Source organism: Amaranthus tricolor, chromosome 7 (genome assembly GCF_026212465.1).
Source record: "Amaranthus tricolor cultivar Red isolate AtriRed21 chromosome 7, ASM2621246v1, whole genome shotgun sequence".
Lineage (NCBI taxonomy): Eukaryota > Viridiplantae > Streptophyta > Magnoliopsida > Caryophyllales > Amaranthaceae > Amaranthus > Amaranthus tricolor.
The window spans coordinates 3,596,460-3,623,680 of NC_080053.1; the positions used below are offsets into that span (position 1 = coordinate 3,596,460).

The following is a 27,221-nucleotide window of genomic DNA, read 5'->3' on the forward strand; positions in this document are numbered from 1 at the left end:
GGCCAAAATAGCTTTTAATCTTTTTTTTTAATCTTTGACCTTAACACAACTCACTCGCAACTAATCCACATTCCATACCACACCCTGTCAACACATTTCACCTCCTTCTCTACCATCACCACCACAACTCACCATAACTTTCCTTTCCCTCCATTTTCTCTCCTCCTTCTACTTCAACCTTTTTATGGAATCTCTCACCCACCATACATACGCATCTTCCATTTTCAACTTGCTTTTCATATTGTCTTCTTGATTTTCTTTCTAATTTTCTTTCTTCACTTATCAGATTCCTTTCTGAAAGAAGAGGTGTTGTAATATCCCAAGAATTTATGATGTCATTAATTAATATTTTAATAACTTTTGAGAGATTTTATAATTATATTAAATTGTTTTCAAATAGTTTTAATAAATTTCTTTTTTTTTTCATATATAAATTTCAATGTCAACTTATATTTTTATTAAAAATATAGTTACGATTTCTAAAATAAAGAGGTTCGATTCAAAATAATTATTTTATTAAAATGTATGAGCACATAAAGGTGATTTTCTTAATTAGACCCCGCAAGAAATGAAATTAGGTAAGTAAATAAATAAATATATAAAAAAAATAAAAAGATGTTAGGATTTTAGTAAGTACTCCTTCCCTCAATCACAAATAAAATCACGCCTCACTCATCTTCCTCCTTCCCTCTTTCCCTCTCTTCTCCCTTTCCTCCTTGTGTGCCGCCAGCTGCTGCCTCAAGAGGCTGCCTACGGAGCCCCAGCAGCCACCACCACTTCATCCTCCTTCTCCCTCGACCAACCACCAGCAGCCCAACCCACCTGCTGGCCGTGAGTCGCACCCACAGCCACGCAGCAGCAATGTGCCGCCAGAAACCGGCTGCTGGGCAGCGGTGTCTCCTCTCCACCACCACACTAACCACCATCTTCTTCACCCTCTTATCTTGTTCACCCATTGTGAGCCATCTCCTCTTTTCTCTAATTAATTTTCTGGTTTTTAATTAGAGTTTTATTTAGTGTATTGAGTTTGATGTTGGTTTGTGTTAATTTCATTGAATCTTTTTGTGGGTAAGAGTTTGATGGATGAGTTTAACATATTTATGATTTAGGTTTTGGAGTGTAATTAAAAATTACAGGTTGTGTGTTGATTTTGTATTAGTTTCTTTGAACCTTAGTATGGTTAGTAATTAAAGATGTTATCTTTGAACAATGAATTGATTAGGGTTTAATTTAGGGATGAAATTTTAATAGAGTGTGCTCTTATGTTATATGTTGGTGGTGCGATGATTGATTTGATAATTTCATAAGTTGTTTTAAGGTTTAGTTGTGTTAGTTGTGATTATGATATATTTAAGTTATTAATGATTTTTATTATAGTTGACTATAGAAATGGTTTTGGTTGTTAATTGGGAGTAATAGTTGCTAATTGTTGTGAGTTGATTGTTGTGAATTACAAATGCTCTTAGTAGGTCGTCATTGAAGTTATAAATGCATAATCTTAGTAAAGCCAAGAGCATAATGTCAACTTATCGTCGATGGTTGCTAAATTTACTTGTCGTGTTGTTGTGATTATAGTTCTTTCTAGCTTTGGAGAATGTAACAAATAATATCGTGATTCGATAACTATAAGATTTGCCTTATCGTTATATAAGTATTATATTAAAATTGAAGGCTTAGTTGTGATTAGTTATTTTTGGGTAACACGAACCGATATACTCAAAATTAGTTGATGGAAAGGAACGATTCACATATACTTGTACTTTTAATTTGATGAAAGGACTTATGTTGTGTTGAGTTAATGGTTATGACTTGTATTGAATGAGATGTGCACGTGTTAGGGCGATTGGAACTTATCTCGAATGGATGATAGTGGTTACTTTGGTATTTAGTTGGTATGACAGAGTAGTTAAGGGGACTTATTAGTTCTATTCTTAACTTATATAGGTGTCTATTTCATAAAAGGAAGGTAGAACTTTAGCTGGGTGATTTTTGTGACTTTTGATCGTGTAGTGACGCTTACAGATACGTATACGCAGTAATTAATTATCATATTCATCGTTTTAAGGTATTATCAATATTTCATGATTATATGCATCGTATTAGAATTATAGAGCGCCAGAAAGTAAACTATGCTATCAAATAGTCATAATACTGATATAGGCAAGTAGAATGAAAGCATTAGGAGACTATGAGAACAAATTTCTAAATAGTAGAGAACGCACTATGGTTGTGTGTGGTATCGAAGTGATTCCCTAGTTATTGAGCCTTGATTATGATTAGTTAGCGTGACTCAAATGGACCATGTCCAATTGATTTAGTAGTCCCCTAGGTGAGATCCGACGGGATCACCGTAAGGGGGGTATGAGCATACTTTTGTCATTGGGTGCCTGGTGGTCGATACTGCTCCTTGACCGAGGTGTTACCATGCGGGCCTTGCAAACTCCAATATGGTGGCCTCTTCACTGAATTGGTACCCCAGTGTATTAGTTTTCCCAAAGGTAGGACCCGGGAGGGTCAGCTGGAGGGGGTATGAGCTCATACTTTGTCATGGGCGCCGGGTGACCAATAACGCCCTTGGTCGTGTCACTATGCCTTGAATGGAGAAAAGATCCATTACCTTTGAATATATTTCGAGGGATTAGTAGTTTGAAAGAGAAATCATGAGTAAATAGAGGTGCTTAGACAGATGAGTAGATTCGTTATGGCTGTGCTATATCGTTGTCTATCCCCTTGTTCTATGGTTCTAATTGTTGTAAGTTCAATGATTACTGTCGTGTATGTGTTTATTGTTTGTTTATGATTCTCTATGATGTTCCTGCTATGATACATTTGGCTATGGTCTTTATGTTGAACAACAGGAGGATCATAGTTTGACATAACAGGTATAGGAGCTTCTTTTGTATTGCATTGGGGGATAGAGCGGAGTACGATCGTAGCAATTATTTTACTAGTAGCCAATGCTTGTGAATCTTATATTACATGTAAAGTTTTTGGATGTGTAATCCCTTGTGTGGAGCCATGTGACTCCTTGTATGATTTATAGTTTCGCTGCATGATTTTTGGATGTACGGTTGTAGGTATACTTCTTTTATAGCTGTTAAACCAATGCGTTAACACTGGAACCACGATCCGTGTTAGAATCGATGAATTGATGAGTCGACAATGGTTCATTCCGTCGTGACATATTCTAGAGGGCTTTGATACCTTCGATTAGTTTAGTTGAATTACTCTATCTATCGATCTACATTATATCCTCAATTTTAGTAGAGATGCTGCCGAAATTTACACTCACCTTTTAAAGTTAATCTTTAACGTTTATTTAAATTTTTTTCTTTTTCTTTTTATATAACACCCGAATTTCCTCCCGTCCTTTACGATTTTGGTTTCGTTTAAGGGTTTGGAAATTCAGGGGTGTTACAAGTGTATACCTCACTCAAGGATCAAAAGTATGAAGTTAAGTTGATGTTTATGTTGTGTCAAAGTGTAGGAAGAAACTATGCAAGTATATATAATAAATGACAATACTAAAGAAATAATCAAGACAAAGATTTAAGGTGGTTCACCAATCAATGGGTTACATATACCATCTAGCCTATGATTAATATTTATGTGTTTAGAGGAGAAATACAAACTTGAGAGGAATTACACTGGTGTTATGTGTAAAAGAGAGGAGCTAATTTAGGGAGAAAACATAAACAGAGAAGGTTTCTCTAAGTATGAGACTTTGGTGCACCAAATAACTAAGGCAATGCATGAGTATTTATAGGGGAAGTAACACAAAAGAGGGGCATCAACTTAATGGAGTAGACAATGAGCAGCAGGACACAAACAAAGGGCCACCTGCAACTCACTTGACCTTGGCTCAGGCGAGTGATGGTCGAGTAACAGTCGAACAATAACTTCTGGATGTTTTTTCTTGCCCTTTTCTAAATGCCCATGGTCCCTCATTTGTCCCTATTACTCTTTCACTTATCCTTGGTTTGAATTCGTACACTACAAAGCCATACTTTGCACCTCCAAGCCTCCACTACCATTAGTACATTATACTATGGCACTTACTTGATTTTCAATCATCCAATTACAAGATAGTACCTTGTACTCTTTCTTACTTACACTAACATAAATGATTAAGGCTCTTAATCATTGTTTTGATTACTTGGTGAACATAAGTCATCAATAATCCGTAAAATCTCCACCTTGATTTGTGGTCTCTAAGTCACAAAACATCACCTTCAAGATTCATCCAACAACACTCCCAAAGACATCTCTAGCTAGAAACAAACTCAATAAAACAAAATAAACATGTGCACAAAACAAACAAAGCACATGCAGTACAATGCCCTCTAAAGGCTTACAAAAGAGTATGATTTATTACCAACCAAGTCCATACAACCCATGGACTTCTTGGGAGATATTGAAATTACATTCATGTCATCAAAAGAAGTATCATCATTACCATGCTTGGTTGAAGTAGTGGCATCACAAACCGAACTAATTAAGGTTGAACTAAGTATCTTATACAAGCCATCATCATCAACGGACCCTTTCATGGACAACTTAGGGCCCTTACCAACCTTTATAACTCCACCTTCACTAATGCACCTAAAACCTTCTTTATCCAAATTACCAAGGGAAGTTAAGTGCCTATTCATGCTTGGAACATGAAGGACTCTGGACAATGTTCTCACAACACCAAGTAAACATAATGATCCTAACATCACCAACACCAACTACCGGACAACTAGCCTCATTGCCCATAGTGACTTTTCTTTTATCAACCTTTTGATAAGTTAAGATGAAACTACAGTTAGAAGTCATGTGGCTAGAACATCCCGAATCAAATACGAAGAATCACCACCCTTGTACTCACTAGTAACAATAAGAGCACCTACATCATATTCTTCCTCAACTTAACTAGCCTCGGCGGAGCTTGTTCCATTGGACTTGCAATTATCAGATTATTTGAATTTTAACTTCCAACAATATCCCTTAAGATGGCCTTTTTCCTACAATAGTTGCAAGTCATACCTCTCGTGTTCCTACTTGACTCCTTAACAAGCAACGCATCATTTTAATCTTTATTATGGCACACTCGAACTGAGTACTAGTATTATCCTTGTTTGCTTTCCATTTATTCTGATTTCTAATCGTTATGATTGTTGATTGATTTTCATGTATCAAGTATACAAGTCAGTATATCACTTTGGATTAGGATACCCATATTGTTTGATCGAGTCAGATCAACTGATCCACCATTTGGTTTGGAGCAGAGACAAAATCAGCATGCACTTTAATTAATACAAACTAACAAAGACAGAAAATGGTTGCCAAATTCACCCAACTTTCTGGATTTATTTTAATGGTGATGCTTCTTCATCAACATTGCATTTATGGTTGCTATTCAGTTTCTAGTCAGGTTAGTCATCTGCTATGCCATATCTTTTACAGCTTATTTTCTGATTTTTTAAATTTTACTGAGCTTGCTTTATCATTGCTTTCTGATCTCAATTTGTGAAAAAAATTTAAGTAGATCATCGGCAGTGAAGGTGGAAAAAGGTTTTATGGAAATTTTCTTTCTTTGATTAACAAATTTCCGTTTATGATAGTTTTTTCTCAAAAATGTATTGTGAGATTGGTTAAGTGTGAATGCTCTTGGTAAAAAAGGGTTTTGATTAGGGCTCCAAGCGATTGATTTGTGGGATCAATGACTTGTTATAGTTTGAGGAATTTGGGAGGTTTTGACCATGTTATTGGAACTTTTAAGGACACCCTATTGAAATGTATGACAATGTAGCTAGGGTTTGATGATGAAAGGGGTACCAATAGAACTCCGTTCGAAGGACTTGTGGGATTTAAGTAACATCATGTCATCATATTACCCTGATGTTGCTGGGTATCTAAGTTTAGGACTTTTTATCATTGACATGTTGAATATAAATTAGGGAACACTTTTTACGGTTCTTATGTTATAGTCTTCCATGTTTGGGATTCAAGTTTTGTTATAAGATTTAAAGGTTATTATCTGGGCTGCATTTGGGTAGAGCAAAATAGGTGTTTCCACCAGGCTGCATTTAATGATTATAAGATCTAAGACTTTATATCAGAGGATTTTTTGTTTAGATAAGAGCTAAGTTTTCTAAAGAGCGGTTGACAATGTAAATAAGGCTTTTGCATTTGATATAAGGAAAAGGCTGCTTGCTCAGTGATATTATTTCAGCTGAGTAATGTGTTTGTAATAGGGGCATAGTTATTACAAGTTGGTGTTGAAATTTGTGTTAGGAGGAGTAGTCATTTTCAAAACTTAAGTGAGCAAGAAATTGTTTGATTGAGACTCTTTTAAGCCGGAAATTGTAGGGGGACTTTCACCAAGGAGATGAGGAGGTTTTCTTAAATGTCAACACTAGGGGTAGAAAATTTCACTTTCTATTAAGACTTTCAACAAAGAGTAAAGGCGTTTTAGTATGGATTTGGTCCGTTTTCTTGTGTGGATGGAATAACCCTTTGCAAAGGAGAAGTAGGTTAGAAAGGAGGTCTATGTTTGCTTAGGACAAGAATAAGTAGTTAGCCACATGTTTCAAAAATTATGCTTTCTAGGAATGTTGGGATTTGGTAAAATTTTCTGATTGTTGTTCGGTATTGTGGAGTTTATGATTTTTTGATTATTCGGAAGAGTATGAACTCCATAGTCTTTAAGAAAAATATGTTCATTGCTTAGGATCTTCATCTATTATTTGTTATTGACACCAATTTGTAAACCAATTGGCTTGTCTTACATATTAGGAATCTCAAGATGTTTTACAAAGTGTAGCACTATCCAGGTTCTAATGACAAGACCTACTTTGCTTGGACCGTGTCGAGCAGTTTGCTTTTTTGTGGCCAAATCTGCCCAAAGCGCATCTTTAACAAGGAGAAACCTCTGAAGACTAGAATTTTCTCTAGCATTTTCCACATTAGTCTAGAGTAGTATGTAGACTTATGAATACTAGATTACTAGTAGAATTCTCTAGATACTTGTAGATAAGTAGGAGGGACAAGTGAGACTGAGGCTAAGTGGAAAAGAAGCTTGCCTAGTTAACATTGACGGTTGCGGAACAACAAGAGCATTGGGAGGAGCATATTGACACCCTGAAGGAGATAGTCACTACGTGCATAGAGTAATTCAAGGAGGAATTGCTAGATCTCGTACAATAACTGCACGATGAAATGCTTAGGGCTCTTATTGAGGTTGTGGAATGAAGTGACAAGGCTAGTCACAACAATGCCTTCCTCATTGCCACACTTCAAGGGGATGTAGATAGTTTGAGAAATGAGCTCGATGTGACGAAGGTGGAAGTAAGGAGGCTCAAGACACGATTTGACGCACAAGGCACAGAGGGAGTCACAACGGTGGCTCACCGATTGGAGTTGCCAAAGCTAGATACATACTGGTTGTCGGAATCTCAAAGAGGTGGAGTACTTCCTTCACGTTCTGGAGCATCACCTTGGGGCGATTGGTTTGGAGCATGACTTGCTATGGATTTATCAAGCTTCTTTTTACTTAAAAAATAGTGCCTTGTCTTGATGGAATCCATTGAAGACAAAGGGCCAAGTATCACTACTTAGGAGGAGTTGAAGGACGGGTTTAGAAACCAATTCTTATTCGCCGATACAAAAGATGATGTGCGAGCTAAACTTCGCTTGCACCACAAAGATGGGCATATCCGAGAGTATGTACGAGAATTTTACGATCTTATGTTAGAAATACCGAAACTGTCGTATAAGGAAGCCCTGTTCTCCTTCATGGATGGTCTAAATCGATGGGCCAAATTAAAGCTACAACGAAGGGACGTACAAGATATCAAAATAGCTCTATTGGTATCCGAGTCTCTTATAGAATTCCAAAAGAAGGAAGGCTCTAAAGATAAGGGGTTGAGGCACCTTCAGGCAAAGGCGGGGGAGACAAGGGAAAGTGATGCAAAACAAAGGGCTGATTATGGCCTTTGTTATGCAAGGATCAATGTTGATTCAGAAATTTACCCAATTATCCACACATAAACCCAAAACAATCAACAAATACACGATCAGACACTCAGAACAGAACAAGAAGGAACTTCTTGATTTTCTGATGTGATGACTGATGAACCTTGATTGCTTTCTATGGCTATCCTACAATACATACAATGCCAAGACGTTTAATCCTGGATTGTATAGTTCCTTTGAGAATCCAAGTTGCTATGTAACTCTTCAAACTCTCCGACCAAAGTTGATCCACAACTTTGATGAAGTTTGCACAAAAACTTCAAAACAGAAAAAAACTTCTTCTGAAAATACCTCACTATATTGATTGATCAAATGAAAACATGAATGAACTATTACATGAGAGTCTAAGTATTTATAGAGTTTGTCATCTAGAAATAGCCGTTACAATGAGCCTTGCTTAATACACGTGGAATTAACTAACAAAACAGAAATGCAAACAGAACCCAATACTTAGGCAAATTTCTGATCTTTCTATTCTGTTGGCCAGCCTTTCTTCAACGTGTCTCACAGGCTTCCTGGTGTATTGTTAGTAAGACTCTAGGGCCTCTATGACATCCTCGTCTTCCTCCCGGTCCAGGTGTCTCCGGTCTGAGCGCAGCAGTGACAGCAAGGTCTGCTGGTCGTCAGGCTCTTCTGCTGTTCTGTTCTTGTTGTCTGCTTGTCTCCTTATGCTCAGATTGTTAGTTTTTGTAGTGTTTTGGCTTTCCTCAGCTTCCTTGAGAATTCATAGGTCCCTTCTTGACATGTCTAACGTGTCAATGCTGGTTCTTTGTTTCTCATGTGCAATCGGTGTAGGTGTTAACCCACTTGCATCCTGCATGCCCTTTGTGAGACTCTTGTTGCTTGATGCCTTTGCATCAGAAAGTCTCTGAAGTCATAAACCGAGGTTAAGACTTTTTGGGGAAGCACGTCAAAGGGGCACGAGCCAAAGGGGTGAAGTAATTTTTTCTTTTTTGGACGGCCACACATAGCACGCAAGTACCTAACTTTCACCCAGCTTGCTGCCTTAGCCCAAGAGATGATCCAGAATGAGGAGAAGCGAGTAGCGTGCTCACGCCACTTAGGTGCCATCCATGCTAAATTCGAGACACGAAAGGGACACTTGTATATGGATGCCATAGTCAACCACAATACGACATGGGGTTATTCAACATCGAGGCTGACACAAGTAACCCGAGCAAAGGGGTTGCGCATGAACTTGGGATTAGTTAGGGACAAAGCCAAGGCTATTTCAAAGGGGTAAACGACATATGGTCGGACCTGGTAAGGGGAGGCTAGGAATGTCCTATTGGAAATCGGGGCATAGTCAGAAACTGCCAATTTTACCAGTGTTCCAATGGATGACTACGATCGGTGTTCGGGATAAAATATAGGAATTAAATAATAAATAATACTTTGTAATTAGTTAGTTGGGGGAATAAAATGTAGGGAGAAACATATAAATAGAAGGGGAAGGGAAAGAGAAGGGCATTCATTTTGTAAAAGATGTGAGATGAGTTTATGACTTATTTAGAGAACCTCAAGCTTCTCAAATTATAATGGGCTATAAGTTGACTAATTAAATTACGTGCACTTGCTTTTTATGTGAAATTGCAAATAATATTCATTACCATGGGCCAATTGAAAAAACTCTTTCTTTTACAAACAAATTTTGTTACCCGGGCTCTTCACTTTACTAAAAGTACCTATGTTTGACCTTACTTGGACAAGTGTATGATACTTGAACACTAAAATCTTAGTTTAAAATATTGAAAATTTTTATAAATTAGCCAGGTCGGACAATTGGACACGTATATGATTCTTACATTGGTATTAGAGTCCAGGTAACATAGCTAACAATGGCTTGTTGCATACATCTGACCACCAAACTTTGCCTAGATGGGAGCCACTTAATGACATTGGGGTAATGAATGTTGTTGTTCTAGCTCTATTAAATTAATTTTTATTGGAGCATATATAATGTGTCATGTTAGAGTTTATATCCTTATTTAGTTGGAACATGAAATGCAATGTCTGCTTAATGCTTGTCCCTGGTTGGATCTTCATTTGTTAGTCATTTTGTTTTCAGGAAAGTCTTAATGATTACAGCGATAGAACTCACAAGAACAAAGACAGTTCCATGCCTTGTTTTGCAAGATATGCTCTAGAGTCGTTTTTCAGGGAGTATGATAGCTTCACCAATTCAAACGTTTTTGAGCACATGAGTAAAAATGCTGTTGGCTCAAAGACAAAACTTGCCAGGCTATTGGATATCGAGCGCCATCTAATTGGCGAGGGTTCACATCGCCATCTATCTTCAATTGTTAGATTTAGCATTCAGGCAAATTTGATTGCTGACGTGGCCTCACAGATATGTGACTTCATAATAATTGAAAGGCTACCATTTGGGGTTTTTGCGGATCCTTTTGAACTTCAACATCTTCTTCGTCGTGGAGGTGCTTGCAAGCTGTTTTCTAAAATTTGTGGTTTATTAATTTTGTTATGAAATAATTTCTAAGAGCAGCTCTTTACTGCAGTTTTCAAGGATGCTGCTGTTTTCGGTGATACAAATCTGGAGTTGCCATCTTTTCTTTCCAACCAGTCAACAGTTGAAGTTCACTTAGATGCAGCGCTGGATCATTCAGCAGGGCAGGAGATATTACTAGAGTACAAGATTGAAATACCTTTGCATGCACGATATCCGGTAAACGTTTTTAAATTATAGTATCTTTAACTGCAACTTTTAATTATTTATTTCTTTTGCGGAAGTATATCGTTTCTCTAAAATTTTCTGGTTTCTAAGCATGTTGTTAGTCCAAATGATTACTGGTCTCATGGTACACTTTACTAAAAAAGGTGTTTATGTTCTGAAATCAAGGGTGTCCATACCTTTAAGGATCATGAAAATTGATGTATATGCTGATTTCTGCTTGTATGAAGCTGAGTTGGATTTCATGTTTGCAATCTAACCTGAATTTGCAGATGGGTTGCTTTTACAACGGCATATTTGCTTAATCTCTCAGTTTAGATTTTTAGAAGCATATTAGAAGAGGAGATGCTTGTTTGATTATGATTTTTGAAGGACAACATGCATATGTATAATTTTATACATTTTGTCAGACTTGCTTATTAAATACATTCTTTGAATCTAAATTAATTAAAGATTTTCCTTATAAGGTTCTAAGAAAAAAAACTTTTTTTTATTTTGTAAAATTTTGTTGCCCTTGATTTTTTTTTATTCACAAATCACAATAAGTGATAACCTGGCCTACTTCATTTACACCGTTCAGCCACATGTGCATGAATGTTAAATAGAAACTGTTCCCTTCATTTCTTAGAATTTATGCAAAAGTAAAATTACATATTTATTAAATAAAGAGCAAATATAGCAAAATCCTCTTATATGAATCATCATCTGCAGGGTTCTTCTTGTAAGTGATCATTGAACACTCTACTGGCCAAGGAAATAGGTAAACAATTCTGTTGTGTAGCTTGTACCAGATGTATATCATTTATGCTTTAATTTACTTGAGCTTGGTCTAGGTTCTCTGAATCGTTAACTTATTCTTAAGGTCTATATGTAGGATTTTGAAGCTATTATCTTTAATATAAGAAACAAAGATAATAAAAAGTTGTGATGTGATGGTTTTTCATTAGCCGTAGATTCTTTTAGGAGAGCTTTGGCAAGTGAACAAATCTATTCGAGGTCATAGATTTTGTTTGGAAGTTTTCTTTACATATTATGGCCTAGATTGATCAATCCAGGTAGTGACAAGTTTTTAATTTAAGGGATACACGTGTAGGCTAGAAAGACACGTAGGCAAGTCCTGCAACAAGTATACTCTTCCTCCTTATAAAATAGATCCCTTGCTTCTCTTGTTCCCTAATATGGCACCTCAATAAAAATTTGGAATTTACGAATTATTTGATGTATGCTTTCTTGACGAGGATGATGGAAAGTATCAGTACACGACTATTCAATGAATGCAGTTTACTCTTGCGTTTTTAGCTTTTTGGGGAGTGGTTAGGACCGTGGGTGCAGAATTCTAGAAGCATACAACAATTGGATTATTGATGCTGAGTGCCAAACCCTGAATGTTAGATATCTGCATTTTGCAGTCTACTTTTTTATCCTAAGCAAATTTTGGATTGGGTGAAGCTCTTCTTTAGATAAAGAGCAATCTATGCATCTTCTAACGGATTGCGCAATCCCGTGTGCTATAGGTTTTCTAGTTGTCTCGTAAAATATCTTTAATTGTTTATTTATCTCATAAGTCTTAACTTCAGCATGTTAGTTGAGATTCCACATCGTAATTCAATGTATGATTGAGGTAGCTCTAGACACATCCTTTGGTGATTGGCCACTTTCGACGTCTTTCTCATCATAGTTTTAAACAAGAAATTTGAAATCATACTATTCGGATTTTGTATTTCATCTCATGTTAGAACCTGAACACTCTGACGTTGGATATGACATTTAGGTGCAATAATTTGGGCCAAAACAATGAAGATGATTGATCAAACATTTTTATCCTTCCTGTTATTTTATTCAGCAGCTAACAAAGTCTTTTTTCTTTCATTTTAATAGCCTGTAGAAGAAAGTGGATATGCAAAAGTCAGATTTGGTGCTCCTGATTTGTTTATCTACTGTAAGATGGACGGACAATCTCCTGGTGAGGGATGTTTATTTTCATCCATTAGCGGCACGGATGCGGGAGAAGTTGATGATATTGTGTGGAGCATACCAGCAGGTATCAAAGCCCACGCAAGAATGGTGTCTATCATCACTTTTTCATCAGCACTTCTATCAGCAGCTTTAATCATCGTAGCTTCTTTACGATCATCACCAGTGGGCAATGGTTTTATGATGGAAGATTGAAGCTAATCTTGATTACTTTTCAGATCAGACTGTCTTATGCCTCATTAGAAGATGCGAACAAAGAACTATGTAAATTTAAAACGGAAGATCCAACATAATTTGCTCTTTTAGGCTTTGTGAGCATCTTTTCCTTACAATTATTTAATTTTTTTTAATGAATAACAACTTCTACAAATAAAAAACAAAGGAATAACTTTCCTTCATTTTGACAAGAAACAAAATCACTTGTGGTTTTTAAGTTTTAATTTTAATAGGGGTCCTATGGATTTTTATTAATAATTAAAAAATTAATGCTTTTTTTTATTTGGAATTTTAAAATAGGCTTTAAAAGTACTGGCTTTATTTTCGTTTGTTCTTCTCACACTCCCTATTAGGAAATTTTAAAATGTTCTTCTCATTTAGGTACATTCTATTTTAGTAACCAATAGAATTTAAGGAAATTGTTACACATAATCTGATTTATAGAAACTAGTTTACATTTTAATTCTCAATGTATTTACTTTATATACACCCAATGAAATTCGACGACATTATTACATTTATACTTTAATCAATAAAATTTTTATTTTTTATATTATGTTACCAAACTCTCATAGTATCTATTGTGTTAATTATTATTTATCTTGTTTTCATTCTATATTGCAATGAGGGAATAAAATAAAGCAAAGTCACTTTATTCACAGGTAAGAGGAATTATACTTTGATGATACAGAATTCAGAATAAGGTTTGTTACTTAACTCATGCTGATTTACATCTTCTCTTGGTCATGTTTTGGTGCATCTTTAGTAAATTAAAACTAATGATAATAATTACTCCGAAAATCATAATTCCTCTAAAAAAATACTTGCATTATAATTTATGATTTAATGTCTAGTTTTACTATGTGAGTGATAATTTGCTGCTTTTACAAAATTTAATGCAACATTTTTTCCTGCATTATGAATTTGACTGAATTATGATTATGATTGTGATATTGATGATTGTTATTAGCATTATAATTATGATTATGATGATTGTTATTAATATTATTAACACTAAGTAATAGCCTAAAATATATTTAAAACTATAAATTATATGAATATAATATTATATTCCTTAATATAGCTATCTATCATCAAACTACACATCAAAATGTATTTTGTTATTATTATTTTTTATTTATTTTCCAGTTACTTTTTCAAATAAACTATTATTCAAGGTAACGCCCAAAGGACATTTGTTAGATTGATTTTGCCTTATAATCACTTATTTCTAGATCTTAGAAAATCTCGGGGTGTTACATACAGACTACAAAACAAGTCGTTAGAGTAATCTGGATCGTCTAATTATTCATTAAATAATGTTTTTTTAATAGTTTGCAGAATCATCTACACTTATAAAACTCTGTGATCCTGGTTAGTCGTCTTGAATTTTATTTTTGATTTCAGGATTTATTCCCAGTATTAAGGAAAACATTATTTATAGTAAATGGAATGAACGTTTAAATAACTTGTTACCACAAATCTCTCTTGCTATTTGAATGAAATGTACTAATGTGGTCATTGATAATTCTAGTTTTACATAATTAAAAACTATAAAAAATATAAGAAGATAGGGACCGTAATTGATCATGCTTTTTTTTTTTTTTTTTTTTTTTTGTTTCGTAAAATAAGTAACTTCTAAGTAAATCTAGTAGCTAATCTTAGTAAAAATTTACACCTCTTTTAATCAATGAATAATTGGTTAACTAGCTAACTCCTATGAGTCACTAAACATTTACAACTACAAACTCAATATGATGAAAATTTCCGGCAAAAACTATATTGTATCTTAAAATAGTTTGCCAACTACAATATTCAAGTTTAGTCGTTTTAAAAATTACAGTCTTCATTTTTGTTGGAAACTACAATCTTCAAATTACAAAAGACAACGTCGATACAGTCAAGTCATTTCTGTAACTTGTGGCCAAAATAGCTTTAAATCTTTTCCTTTATCTTTGACCTTAGCACAACTCACTCGCAACTAATCCACGTTCCATACTACACTCTGTTAACACATTTCACCTCCTTCTCTACCATCACCACCACAACTCACCATAACTTTCCTTCCCCTCCTTTTTATCTTCTCCTTCTACTTTAACCTTTTCATGGAATCTTTCACCCACCATACATACACATCTTCCATTTTCAACTTGCTTTTCATATTATCTTCTTGATTTTCTTCCTAATTTTCTTTCTTCACTTATCAGATTCCTTTCTAAAAGAAGAGGTGTTGTAATACTCCGATAATTTCTGACGTCATTAATTAATATTTTAATAACTTTTGGGAGATTTTATAATTATATTAAATTGTTTTCGAATTAGTTTTAATAAATTTCTTTTTTTTTCATATACGAATTTCAATGTCAACTTATATTTTTATTAAAAATATAGTTACGATTTTTAAAATAAAGAGGTTCGAATCAAAATAATTATTTTATTAAAATGTGTGAGCACACGAAGGTGATTTTCTTAGTTGGGCCTCGCAAAAAAATAAACCTAGATAAATAAATAAATAAGTAAATAAATAAAATAAAAGGATGAGTTAGGATTTAAGTGAGTACTCCCTCCCTCACTCACAAAGAAAATCACGCCTCACTTATCTTCCTCGTTCCCTCTTTCCCTGTCTTCTTCCTTTTCTCCTTTTGTGCCGCCAGTTGCTGCCTCAAGAGGCTGCCCATGGAGCCCCAACTGCCACCACCACTTCATCCTCCTTCTTCCACGACCAACCACCAGCAGCCGGATATTGGCAAATTCATGAGCAAAATATTTTTCTTATTTTGATCTCACCTTAAGGACACTCTAAGATGGATATTCGGTTAAGCAAAGATCACTCTTATTTATAGAGTAACAACCATACCAAAAATAGGCAAAGTAACTTCCAATTTTCCTTGTTCCTAAAATAAAGGAGAAGTTATCGGAACCCTTGAATATGGAGCCACGGTACAAATAGTATAAGTCTTAGGTTAATAGTGAGATCCTAATTTAGCGGAGACTTTTTCTAATCAAAGAATATGTCTTAGGTTATTTTTAGATAACTAAAAATAGTTTTGCCAACCAACTTATTAATTAATTAAGCAACTAATTTAACTCTTAACCGTTACATCAACTTAAAAGCAGAAAATAAATTATTTGCAGTTTTCCAGCCGATGTCTTCTCCAGACTTGCAACGTAAGAACAGTGTACTGTCTCCATCTACAACTTCCGTCAGATTGTCAACTTTGGGAACAGTAGACCGCCTGTACATCCTAAGCATTTATCTAACTTCTTGGATATTTAAGACACGTACAACTTCCACGAACCAAGTCATAGGCTTCATCAACGATTTTAACAAAATCGGATATTTACCTACAAAACAATCTCTAAAACATGTTTGTTTATTTAAAAGTGAAGTCATCATCAAAACCTAAGAGGCCAACAGTTGGCGTGACTCAATTGGATCATGTCCAATTGATTTAGTAGTCCCCTAGGTGAGATCCGACGGGATCACCGTAACGGGGGTATGAGCATACTTTTGTCATTGGGCGCCGGGTGGCCGACACTGCCCCTTGACCGAGGTTTTACCATGCGGGCATTGCAAACTCCAATATGGTGGCCTCTTCACTGAATTGGTACCCCAGTGTATTAGTTTTTCCGAAGGTAGGACCTAGGAGGGTCAGTTGGAGGGGGTATGAGCTCATACTTTGCCATGTGGGCGCCGAGTGGCCGATAATGCCCTTGGTCGTGTCACTATGCCTTGAATAGAGAAAAGATCCACTTCCTTTGAATATACTTCGAGGGATTAGTAGTTTGAAAGAGAAATCATGAATAAATAGAAGTGCTTAGACAGATGAGTAGATTCATTATTGCTGGACTATATCGTTGTCTATCCCCTTGTTCTATGGTTCTAATTGTTGTAAGTTCAATGATTACTGATGTATATGTGTTTATTATTTGTTCATGATTCTCTATGGTGTTCCTGCAGTGATCAAAAGTATGAAGTTAAGTTGATGTTTATGTTGTGTCAAAGTGTAGGAAGAAACTATGCAAGTATATATAATAAATGACAATACTAAAGAAATAATCAAGACAAAGATTTAAGGTGGTTCACCAATCAATGGGTTACATACACCATCTAGCCTATGATTAATATTAATGTGTTTAGAGGAGAAATGCAAACATGAGAGGAATTGCACTGGAGTTATGTGTAGAAGAGAGGAGCTAATGTAGGGAGAAAACATAAACATAGAAGGTTTTCTCTAAGTATGAGACTTTGGTGCACCAAATAACTAAGGCAATGCATGAGTAACACAAAAGAGGGGCATCAACTTAATGGAGGAGACAACGAGCATCAGAACATGAACAGAGGGCCACTTGCAGCTCACTTGACCTTGGCTCAGGCGAGTGGTGGTCGAGTAACAGCCGAACAATTGCTTCTGGATGTTTTTTCTTGCCTTTTCTAAACACCTATGGTCCCCCATTTGTCCCTATTACTCTTTCACTTATCCTTGGTTTGAATTCTTATACTACAAAGCCATACTTTGCACCTCCAAGCCTCCACTACCATTAGTACATTATACTACGACACAGGCTTGATTTTCAATTATCCAATTACAAGATAATACCGTGTACTCTTTCTTACTTACACTAACATAAATGATTAAAGCTCTTAATCATTGTTTTGATTACTTGGTGAACATTAGTCATCAATAATCCTTAAAATCTCCACCTTGATTTGTGTTCTCTAAGTCACAAAACAACACCTTCAAGATTCATCCAACGACACTCCCAAAGACATCTCTAGCTAGAAAAAAACTCAATAAAGCAAAATAAACATGTGCACAAAACAAACAAAGCACATGCAGTACAATGCCCTCTAAAGGCTTACAAAAGAGTATGATCAATTACCAACCAAGTCCATACAACCCATGGACTTCTTGGGAGATATTGAAATTACATTCATGTCATCAAAAGAAGTATCATCATTACCATGCTTGGTTGAAGTAGTGGCATTACAAACCGAACTAATTAAGGTTGAACTAAGTAGCTTATACAAGCCATCATCATCAACGGACCCTTTCATGGACAACTTAGAACTCTTGCCAACATTCATAACTCCACCTTCACTAATGCACCTAAAACCTTCTTTATCCAAATTACCAAGGAAAGTTAAGTGCCTATTCATGCTTGGAACATGAAGGACTCTGGACAATGTTCTCATAACACCATTGAACATAATGATCCTAACATCACTAACACCAACTACTGGACAACTAGCCTCATTGCCATAGTGACTTTTCTTTTATCAACCTACCTTTTGATAAGTTAAGAAGAAACTACAGTTAGAAGTCATGTGGCTAGAACATCCGAATCAAATACCCAAGACTCACTACCCTTGTACTCACTAGTAACAATAAGAGCACCTACATCATATTCTTCCTCAACTTTACTAGCCTCGGTGGAGCTTGTTCCATTGGACTTGCAATCATCAGATTATTTGAACTTTAACTTCCAACAATATCCCTTAAGATAGCATTTTTTTCTTACAATAGTTGCAAGTGATACCTCTCTTGTTTCAACTTGACTCCTTAAATGCATCATTAGATTCTATTGACAACTTTTGTGCAAAATTGAGAATCAATAAGGTCCTTTTATGTTAAGGTCTTTCTAACATCCTCACTAGTCACTATACAATGTGTCTCTACCATATAAAAAAAGTCTCTCTAAAATGCTTATAAGAAGGGCCAACTGTAGCTCGCTTTACCCTGGCTCGGGTGAGTAGTGGTCGAGCAGCAGCTAAACAACAGCTTATGGCTCTTTGACTAGTCCTGGTCTGAATTCTTACACTACAAAGCCATATTTTGCATCTATAAGACTCCACTACCATTAGTACATTATATTATGGTACTTGCTTGATTCCTGATCATCCAATTACAAGATAGTACCTTGTACCCATTCTTGTGTACACTAATATAAATGATTAAGGCACTTAATCATTGTTTAGTTTACTTGGTGAATATAAGTCATCAATAATCTAACCCTTTCTATGTGAAAAAATTGTGTATTTTAATTGAATTAGGTTTTCAACCAACCAAAATTACACATCTACAAAATTTTCTTATTTTTTCTTCCATTGTCAACCCACCATAAATATAAATTTGGGAAAATTTTAAGTACCTATTTAAGTTAGGTATTCTAGTTTTAAGACTTGTGTATGTTCATTCAATCTGGAAAATTTGTAGGAACCTAATTGAATTGGATATTCTAATTTTAGGACTTTTCTATTCTTTATTTTTATTTTAATTTCCTATGATTATGATTTTACAGTGGGTAATACATACATCTCAAAATTATTACATGAATTAGGTTGGGAATTCTTGAGAGGATTGTAGAATTCTTAAAACCTAAATGAACATTCAACATTTTCAATACTATCATGGGTGGTGCTATGAAGGTGGGTGGTGGACAAGGAGAGGGTGTGGCAGATATCAAAATGGGTAAGATTTGCCATGGAAGGAAAGGTTGAAGAAGAATAAGGAGAATGAAAAAGATAGAGAGGAGGAGAAGTTATCGTGAGAGGTGGTGGTGGTAATGGTAGAGAGGGAGGTGAGAAGGTTATGAAGGGGTGTGGTTTAATATGTGGGTTAGTTGTATGTGAGTTGGGTCAAGGTCAAAAGTAAAAGAAAAGGTCAAAGGGTATTTTAGAAACAAGTCTTGGATGCATCGATGTCGACTTTTGTAATTTGGAGGCTGTAGTACTCAAAAAATAAACTTTGAGACTATAGTTTTTAAAACGAGTAAACTTAAAAGCTGGAGATGGAAAAATATTTTTATCTTAAGGAAGTATATTATATTTATTTTACCATTATGATGTGGTAAGGTATGTATGCAACACCATGTAAACAACCCCAAAATCATCCACCTTTTAAGGCAAAAACAAAATGTATAATTGTATACCGTCAAATTTTAACTCAAAACTCAGATCGAAATTTAAGAGGTGAAAACTCAAAAGTTTTAACTGGTTATATGAAAATAACCCGACTCAAAAATGCTAAAAACAAACCTGAGTCAAAATCGACCATAACTTCACCAAACAGTTTTGGCCATTTTAATGTTGTCAAATTTTATCGTTTTATTATTTTTATTAGAATCCACTATATTTCTAGTTAATGTTCTAGTTAATTTTGTAATTTGAGTCAATATTTCTAGTTAAAGTTTTAACTCGGATCGTTAAAAGAGAGATTTTTATATTTTAAAAGAAAACTAAGCAGGACCCGAGTTAAACCAAGATGTCATAAAGGCATGAGAAAACGAAATTTTTAAAGTTAAAACTTGTGGATCGAGTTCTACTAGAGTTATTGTAGATTATTTAGTGATGTCATAGTCTTAGCAGCAGATAAAAGATATGAAACCAAATGTCCAAGGAATACATCTCGAGAGCGAAGTCGCCTCTTAAACAAATCCATTCCCAAAAAGCTATATTTATCGATAAAATGTCTATACAAAATAATAAAACATCATATATGACTTTTATAAGTTCAAATGGCTTAATAAATATGTTATATGACTTCTGGAACTTTGGTATAATTTTATAAAATAAATTATTAATTATTTACTAATTTATCAAATTAATAGAAAATGTTTATTTATCAAAAGGTGTAATATTGTTAATTAAATTTGGGTAAAAATAGACCTATATCAAAAATTTATAATTATATTAATAACCTACTACCTCATAGTATAAAATAAGTTTAACTTAGATGGTTTATAAATTTTACGGATTTAAGACACCATTTAAATAACAGTAAATACCTAAATTATCGAAAATAATTGTAAGATCGTTATAAATTCGCATAACCAATTATAATCTTATGGGACAACCTTAAATTCATTTTAAATAAGGTACTATCATGATTTGATTAATTTGGGCCTTGTTGGAGAATTAATATGTATTTTGTAAATCAATTATCGATTTTATTACCGGCAAAACTATCTCGTATTTAAGAAAATAGCGTTTTATGAAATCTTCTGTCATAATGATTTTATAGACTTATGAATTATGTTCTAGTTGTTTTGAATGAATATCAAAACTCTTTTAAGTTATATTTACTTTAAGAAGGATTGAAACGAAACATTTTAGTGGTTTCCTTGAAAAATCGTATTGAACTTTAATCACTTTTGTTACGATGCATTTCCATACATGCTAGTGATGCCCCAATATAATACAAAGGTTATGTTTGATGATATGATTATGTCAAGCATGTTTTACCAAGTAGGAAATGTTATGATTTGACTTTGCTAAGTCGCAAATAAAGTATGTTTTGCTATGTTGCAAATAAAAGATGTTTATCATATGGAAAAAGTTAATATTTTTGACTTTCAAATGCTATTAAAATTACAAGATATATATTATATACAAAAATGTTTTAGCCTAATGGCGGGTACATATGCCACAGCAAATGTTGTGTGCATGATTAAACGGCTCACCAATGCTGAGCGCGTATTGTTCACAATACCATTGTGTTACACTTGCCGGACATGTCGAGGACGGTAGACCGACTACCAAACGAGTCACATGATGACTCACATAGTACCCATGTAAACTTATAATATGAGTTTGAAATTGATTTGGATCCATTGAGATATTATGATTTATGATGAAAAATGAGAATTTGAAATAACTATAGAACCATTGAACTGGGTTTGAATGATAATATGATTTATCAAATGAAAAGGCATATTTCAATATGAATTTACTCAAATCAAAAAGGTTTTAATAACTTGTTTGACAGACACTAGTGTGTTTATACTCAACCTTTTTGCTGATACTATGCTTTGTATGTTTTTCCAATGGTTTTGTTTTTAGAGTAAACCCCTATGGCACCTTGACGGAGAATGGATATGAGAGCAGAAGATGAACCCGAGTTGGAGTATGACTCCCCTTTTTGTTTAGATCTCTTTATTGTATTTGAGAGACTATTTTAGATTTAGACTATTCTAAGGATGTAATTTGAACTTTGGACTTACTTCGATTTGGTTGTAATTTTCCTATATTTTAGACAGTTAAGACTTCCGTTATATTGCTTTGGTTTGATTCAAGTATTTTACGTGGATATTAGTTTGACCTTTAAGTAACCCCTTAATTGTGTTGGCAAAAGTAAGCTTCCGCTTGATTAATACTAAATTCCAATTAGTGTTTGCCTTCATAATTCGAGGCGGTTACAGCCGCGGTATATGTTATGCAACAATTGATGTTTTTTCCACCAGTGTATTTTTATAGTACTTGCCAATAACTTTTCAAAGAAGTAAACTTTAGTATAACTAGAATTTATAATTAAACTTAAACTTTTATACCTTAGTATACATCGTAAACTTAAGATTTTAGCCATGCTCTGTTGCCTCATAATTCTCAACAAATATCACTATCTTTTAACCAACTATGTAACAATGGTACTTATAATCTCTCTATCAAAATTAAAATAAATAATTCTTTTTATATTTAACTTACAAACCGTTTAAGACACCCTATGTTTTCTAAAAGGAAAAATTAATATAAAAAGAAGTAAGACTAAAACACCAAACATATCATATAATTTTACAATAATTAAATACATGATTTCACAAATTGCTTATCTTAATGACATATAATAAGCATCTAGAATCCTTAAAATGAACAAGCACAAAGAGAAAGCAAAAAATCAAAGATCCTGAAGCAAACTCTTGACCTTAAGCCACTCTTGTTCTACATCCTCCAAAGTCCTCTCAGCTTTAGCTTTTTTCAATTTCCATGATCTCTGATTCCTCTCCCTGTCCCTCAAGCTTTGACTCTTATCCCTATTCTAGAAATAAGCTCTTCAATCTCCACTGCATTATCTGACTGACCAATTTCTGCAACCTTGATGTTATTCTCAACTTCCTCAAGTTGCTTCAACAAATCATCCCTTTTGGCTCTTGTTGTCTCAAGCATGTTGCTAAACCTGACTTCTAAGATCTCCAGCTCGTGAGCCTTAGCAGCATCCTTCTTAAGTTCGGTCTTCATCTCTCCACTCCTTTTAGTAAATGTAGTATAATCACTCAACTCTTGGGAGGCTAAACTATGGTCACTCCTCATAGACTTTATTTGGTATTGAACATTAGACAAATCCTTAGGAATCTGACCATCAAACGAAACATTTGCATCAGCAACAACAATATCGATCGACTTCTCTAACTTCTTGTCTCTTCCGGAAGACAAAAGGGTGTTTGTTTTGCCATCTTAACTTCAAGTTGGTGAGGCTGGTGTGAAGTCAGTTCCTGTTCTGCAGAGAACTCTGAACCAGCATCTAATTTAGTATCACTTTCTTGTGTTTCATCGAGTAAGTCTTGTAAACCACTTAACATGGATTTTAGCTTGTCGAATGAATCAGAGTGCTGTACAAAATAAACAGAAAAATTCGTTTACGCAAAGTAGTTTTGCAGAATTTGATAGTTGAATGAAATACCTGAGATTCATTGCACAAATGATGTTGGACAAAGGTTGAGACTCGGGTAGAATTTTCCGTTGATGCAGGACTTAGGTTTTTACTATGAGGAGCAGAAGCCTGTAAGCACATGATGATTTAGGGGTCGTTTTGACGGATCTAGATAAATCTAATGAAATCTGAATCTGACAAGAAAGGAATGTTAATTAGTTAAAGCATAAAAGCATTATTTTTTACCTGATCTGTAGCAGGTCTATTTTCATTAAAACTTTGTTTAGGAGAAAAATAAGCTTCCTGATCTGTTGCAGTGCAGGACAAGGATGCATCAGTACTAGTCCCTTGATGTTGTTCCATGAATGTATTAGAATCAGCAGTTTCATTACCATTCTCTAGAGACTGTAAGTCGAACTCGACAATATCGACAATCTACAATGTCATATTCTCAGTGGATGTCCAATGACCAGGCTGATCATGGGTGACAGAATTCCTCCAAGGAGGAGGTCCTCTGTTGGCTCTTAACAATTTACCTGTATGACTCTTTAGTTTGATGTAAAGCCCTTCTATGATGGGCTCCCAATCTATAGTGGAACCCATTCTCATTGTCTGTTCAACCCTTTCCTCCTGTCATACCAAGAAGAAATAAATCTTGTGTGGCAGCTAAGTATCTATAGCTGCTGCAGTTTCTAAGGCGGATCAGATTGGGTTTTCCTTCTACGTGCTCATACACCCATTCGGCTTTTTTGGAGGAGCAATTCCGGCTTTGTTGGATGGTTTCATCGTCCTTATGAGCTATCAGATACTTACTTTGCCCACTGCATTTTAGCCGGAACACTTTTCCTCTCTTCAAGAAATCCATTCACTTTGTTTTGAATCAAATCAAGAGATCGGGTGTGAAGGACAGGTTTTAAAATACTTCTGAGAAGGAATTAGTGAGGTTGACTTTGGAGTCTTTGTCAACGGATAGAAGTTGCAAGGTAAGGGGGACAAGCAAAGAAGAAAAGAGTAGACATTTCAAACTCTTATATGTTGACATTTGAAGCTTCCTGGGATTAATAAGATATAGAATTATTTGAAAAGTTGTTGAATAGAATTATCTATGATAAACTTGTTCATCTTTCATAACAATTTTATAAAAGTATACTACACTACACTACACGGGTTCATGTTAAAAAAAAAGTAAGCGTGATGAATTAAAAAAATCATTAGAATTAAATAAGCTATTCTTTATACCATAAAATACAAATAAAGATGTAATAATAATTATAAAAAACAACATAATAATAGTCACATAAAACCATTTAAACATTAACAAATAATTATATTTGTACCATAAACTTTATATGAAATGATGTAGTCTTATATGATTTAATATATATTGATGAAAATCATTGGGTGGGAAATATTCCACCATTTTGAACAAAGTACGATTGTTTTACGACTAACTTACGACCGTTTAAATGGCCTCTTCAAATATCTTTTAACCAACTATTGTTCCATTTTCAACTATCTTTTAACCAACTATATATGAATCATAATTATTATCTCTATATCAAAATAATATATAAAAAATTCTTTTTACATTAAACTTACAAAATTCCCCTTTAAGAAACCCAATACATTTTCTAAAAGGAAAAACCAATACCAAAAAGACTACGACACCAAACATATGAAGTATAATTTTACAATTTACAAATAAAAAAAAACAAACAAATAACTATACACATGATTTGACAACTTGGTAATCTTAATGACATAAATAGAATGTTTAAAATGATTACGCACAAAGTGAAAGCGAGAATCAAAGATCCTGAAGCAAATTGTTGAGCTTAAGCCACTCTTGTTCTACATTCTCCAAAGTCCTCTCAGCTTCAGCTTTTTTTACCTGCCATGACTTATGATTCTTCTCCATGTCCCTCAAATTTTGACTCTTATCCCCTATTCTTGAAATAAGCTCTTCAATCTCCACTGCATTATCTGCCTGAGCAATTTCTGCAACCTTAATGTTATTCTCAACTTCCTCAAGTTGCTTCAACAAATCATCCCTTTTAGCTCTTGCTGTCTCGAGCATGTTGCTAAACCCGACTTCTAAAATCTCCAGCTCGTGAGCCTTAGCAGCATCCTTCTTAAGTTCGTTTTTGATTTCTATTCTCCTTGTAGTAAATGTAGTATAATCACTCAACTCTTGGGAGGCTAAATTATGGTCATTCCTCATAGACTTTATTTGGTCTTGAAGATTGGATAACTCTTTAGGAATCTGACCATTAAAAGAAACATTTGCATCAGCAACAACAATATTGATCGACTTCTCTAGCTTCTTGTCTCTTCCAGAAGACAAAAGAGTGTTGAAATCCATGCCCCGTAACTCTTTAAGTGTTTGTTTAGCCATCTTAACTTCGATTTCGTGAGGCTGGTGTGAAGTGAGATCCTGCTTTGCAGAGAACTCTGAACCAGCATCTGATTTAGAGTCAGTTTCTTGTGTTTCATCAAGTAGGTCTTGTAAACCGCTTAACATGGATTTTAGCTTGCTGAATGAATCAGAGCGCTGTACGAAATATACAGAGGAATTCGTTAACGCGATTTTAGTTGACAAAAAAATAGAGTAGGGAAAAAAGTTAGAGTTGATGGTTGAATGAAATTACCTGAGATTCATTGCGCAAATGATGTTGGACAAAGGGTGAGACTCGAGTAGGTTGTTCTGATGATGCAGGACTTGGGTTTGTGCTTTGTGCAGCAGGAGTCTGTAAGCATATTATGATGATTTAAGAGTTGTTAATGACAAGTATAGAGTAACCAACAATGTAAAATCTACACAGACGAGAGTACTTTCCAATCAATTTGCTACATTTCTTATACTTAAGTCATGCTAACTAAGATCGTGACACAATGTACATTTTTTGTCTAATGTGATCACTTACATATTTAAAGAATCACTTCTTGTATTCTTAAAGTGATCACCTTTAAAGTCATCATTTATAATCTTAAAGTGATCAATTTGAAAAACGAGCTACTTTTATGGGATTATTTCATACTAAAACGATCATATACAAGACTTGTTCTACTACTAGATCTTTACTAGTGTCGAAACATTGAGACAACATCTAGGGTGAAAACAAAGTAAAATACTAGTAGTGCAGATTAAAGGATTAAATTAAATATGGAAAATTAGAATTTCTGTACTAAAAAATTATTAATCATGGCACTAATGTATATAGAAAATTACAACTATAATAATTAATGAACTTCACAAAAATTTGCTTTTTAAATATAATCCTTATGTTTGGATAATTCTAATTAATATATTTCTTTATCTCATTTAATTATTATACTTATTTTAAATAAGTATAATAATTAAGTGATTTATTTCTCTAATATGAGAGTTTTCACCTTATAGGCATTTCCAAAAACAAAAAAAAAAAAAAAAAAAAAAAGAGGTTAAGTAGGGCCCATGCTTTGATAATTTGTCGCACCTAATTTTGCACGTAACATAATTTCCTTACCCTAACCTATAAAATTGGCTAATTTCCCAACTAATTGAAGACTAAGAAAAAAGTTCCAACCTTTTATTTCTTCGTGAAGGCACTGCAACTTTTTAATACTTTCAACTTATTTCGCTGTTTATTTTTTGTAATTTTTTATTGTTCTCATTAAAGTTGCTATTTTTTTTAATTATATCCCATTAAATTTGACCATAACAAAACAATTTTTCTTTAATTCAGTAACTTATTCACTCATTGTATTTTGTGACAAAAAGAGAGAATTTAAAGTTTTTAATAAAGTATGTAACATATCTTAAATACATCAATTATTAATTTAAATTTTTAGTTAATTATGTTTTTTAATACCATATCATAAGACCAACTTATCAGATTGATATTTATCCACATCTC

The 27,221-nt window shown here is 34.3% G+C and overlaps 4 protein-coding genes across 6 annotated transcripts in view; 1 reads left to right on the forward strand and 3 right to left on the reverse strand.

Annotated features, from left to right (window-relative positions):
• The first annotated feature begins 633 nt into the window (after positions 1-633).
• LOC130818811 (uncharacterized) lies at positions 634-13,098 on the forward strand. Of its 3 annotated transcripts, none has more exons than XM_057685037.1 (5): positions 643-957; positions 5,183-5,416; positions 10,088-10,454; positions 10,536-10,702; positions 12,587-13,098. In XM_057685037.1, exons 2-5 carry the CDS (start codon positions 5,321-5,323, stop codon positions 12,875-12,877), a joined length of 921 nt encoding a protein of 306 aa, XP_057541020.1. In that variant the 5' UTR covers positions 643-957; positions 5,183-5,320; the 3' UTR covers positions 12,878-13,098. The 3 variants fall into 3 exon arrangements, with proteins under 3 accessions (XP_057541021.1, XP_057541020.1, XP_057541022.1); XM_057685039.1 differs by having other exon boundaries at positions 5,271-5,416; XM_057685038.1 differs by lacking the exon at positions 5,183-5,416 and having other exon boundaries at positions 634-957.
• Positions 13,099-21,906: 8,808 nt separating this feature from the next.
• Positions 21,907-24,551, reverse strand: LOC130818813 (uncharacterized). Its single transcript, XM_057685042.1, has 3 exons — positions 23,572-24,551; positions 23,356-23,454; positions 21,907-23,284 (listed from the first exon to the last, which is right to left on the reverse strand). Exons 1-3 carry the CDS (start codon positions 23,686-23,688, stop codon positions 23,081-23,083), a joined length of 420 nt encoding a protein of 139 aa, XP_057541025.1. The 5' UTR covers positions 23,689-24,551; the 3' UTR covers positions 21,907-23,080.
• LOC130817726 (uncharacterized) lies at positions 23,761-24,190 on the reverse strand. Its single transcript, XM_057683582.1, has 2 exons — positions 24,050-24,190; positions 23,761-23,955 (listed from the first exon to the last, which is right to left on the reverse strand). Exons 1-2 carry the CDS (start codon positions 24,188-24,190, stop codon positions 23,761-23,763), a joined length of 336 nt encoding a protein of 111 aa, XP_057539565.1.
• Positions 24,552-24,680: 129 nt separating the features above from the next.
• Positions 24,681-27,221, reverse strand: part of LOC130818812 (uncharacterized) — a 4,016-nt gene continuing 1,475 nt past the window's right edge. The window contains exons 2-3 of the mRNA XM_057685040.1: positions 25,974-26,072; positions 24,681-25,876 (exon numbers count right to left, since the gene is read on the reverse strand). Coding sequence (XP_057541023.1) covers positions 25,133-25,876; positions 25,974-26,072 — 843 coding nt within the window. The 3' untranslated portion in view covers positions 24,681-25,132. The remainder of the gene's footprint in view (positions 25,877-25,973; positions 26,073-27,221) is intronic.

Excerpts from the sequence above, each read along its gene's own strand:
- LOC130818813 (XM_057685042.1), bottom strand. The coding sequence starts at position 23,688 with ATGGAACAACATCAAGGGACTAGTACTGATGCATCCTTGTCCTGCACT. Across the intron at positions 23,455-23,571 it reads ATAGACCTGCTACAGATCAG|GCTTCTGCTCCTCATAGTAA; the intron begins GTAAAAAATAAT and ends ATGTGCTTACAG. Across the intron at positions 23,285-23,355 it reads ATTTGTGCAATGAATCTCAG|CACTCTGATTCATTCGACAA; the intron begins GTATTTCATTCA and ends TATTTTGTACAG.
- LOC130818811 (XM_057685038.1), top strand. The coding sequence starts at position 862 with ATGTGCCGCCAGAAACCGGCTGCTGGGCAGCGGTGTCTCCTCTCCACC. Across the intron at positions 958-10,087 it reads TCTTATCTTGTTCACCCATT|GAAAGTCTTAATGATTACAG; the intron begins GTGAGCCATCTC and ends TTTTGTTTTCAG. Across the intron at positions 10,703-12,586 it reads CTTTGCATGCACGATATCCG|CCTGTAGAAGAAAGTGGATA; the intron begins GTAAACGTTTTT and ends TCATTTTAATAG.
- LOC130817726 (XM_057683582.1), bottom strand. The coding sequence starts at position 24,190 with ATGGATTTCTTGAAGAGAGGAAAAGTGTTCCGGCTAAAATGCAGTGGG. Across the intron at positions 23,956-24,049 it reads CCGAATGGGTGTATGAGCAC|GAGGAAAGGGTTGAACAGAC; the intron begins GTAGAAGGAAAA and ends TTGGTATGACAG.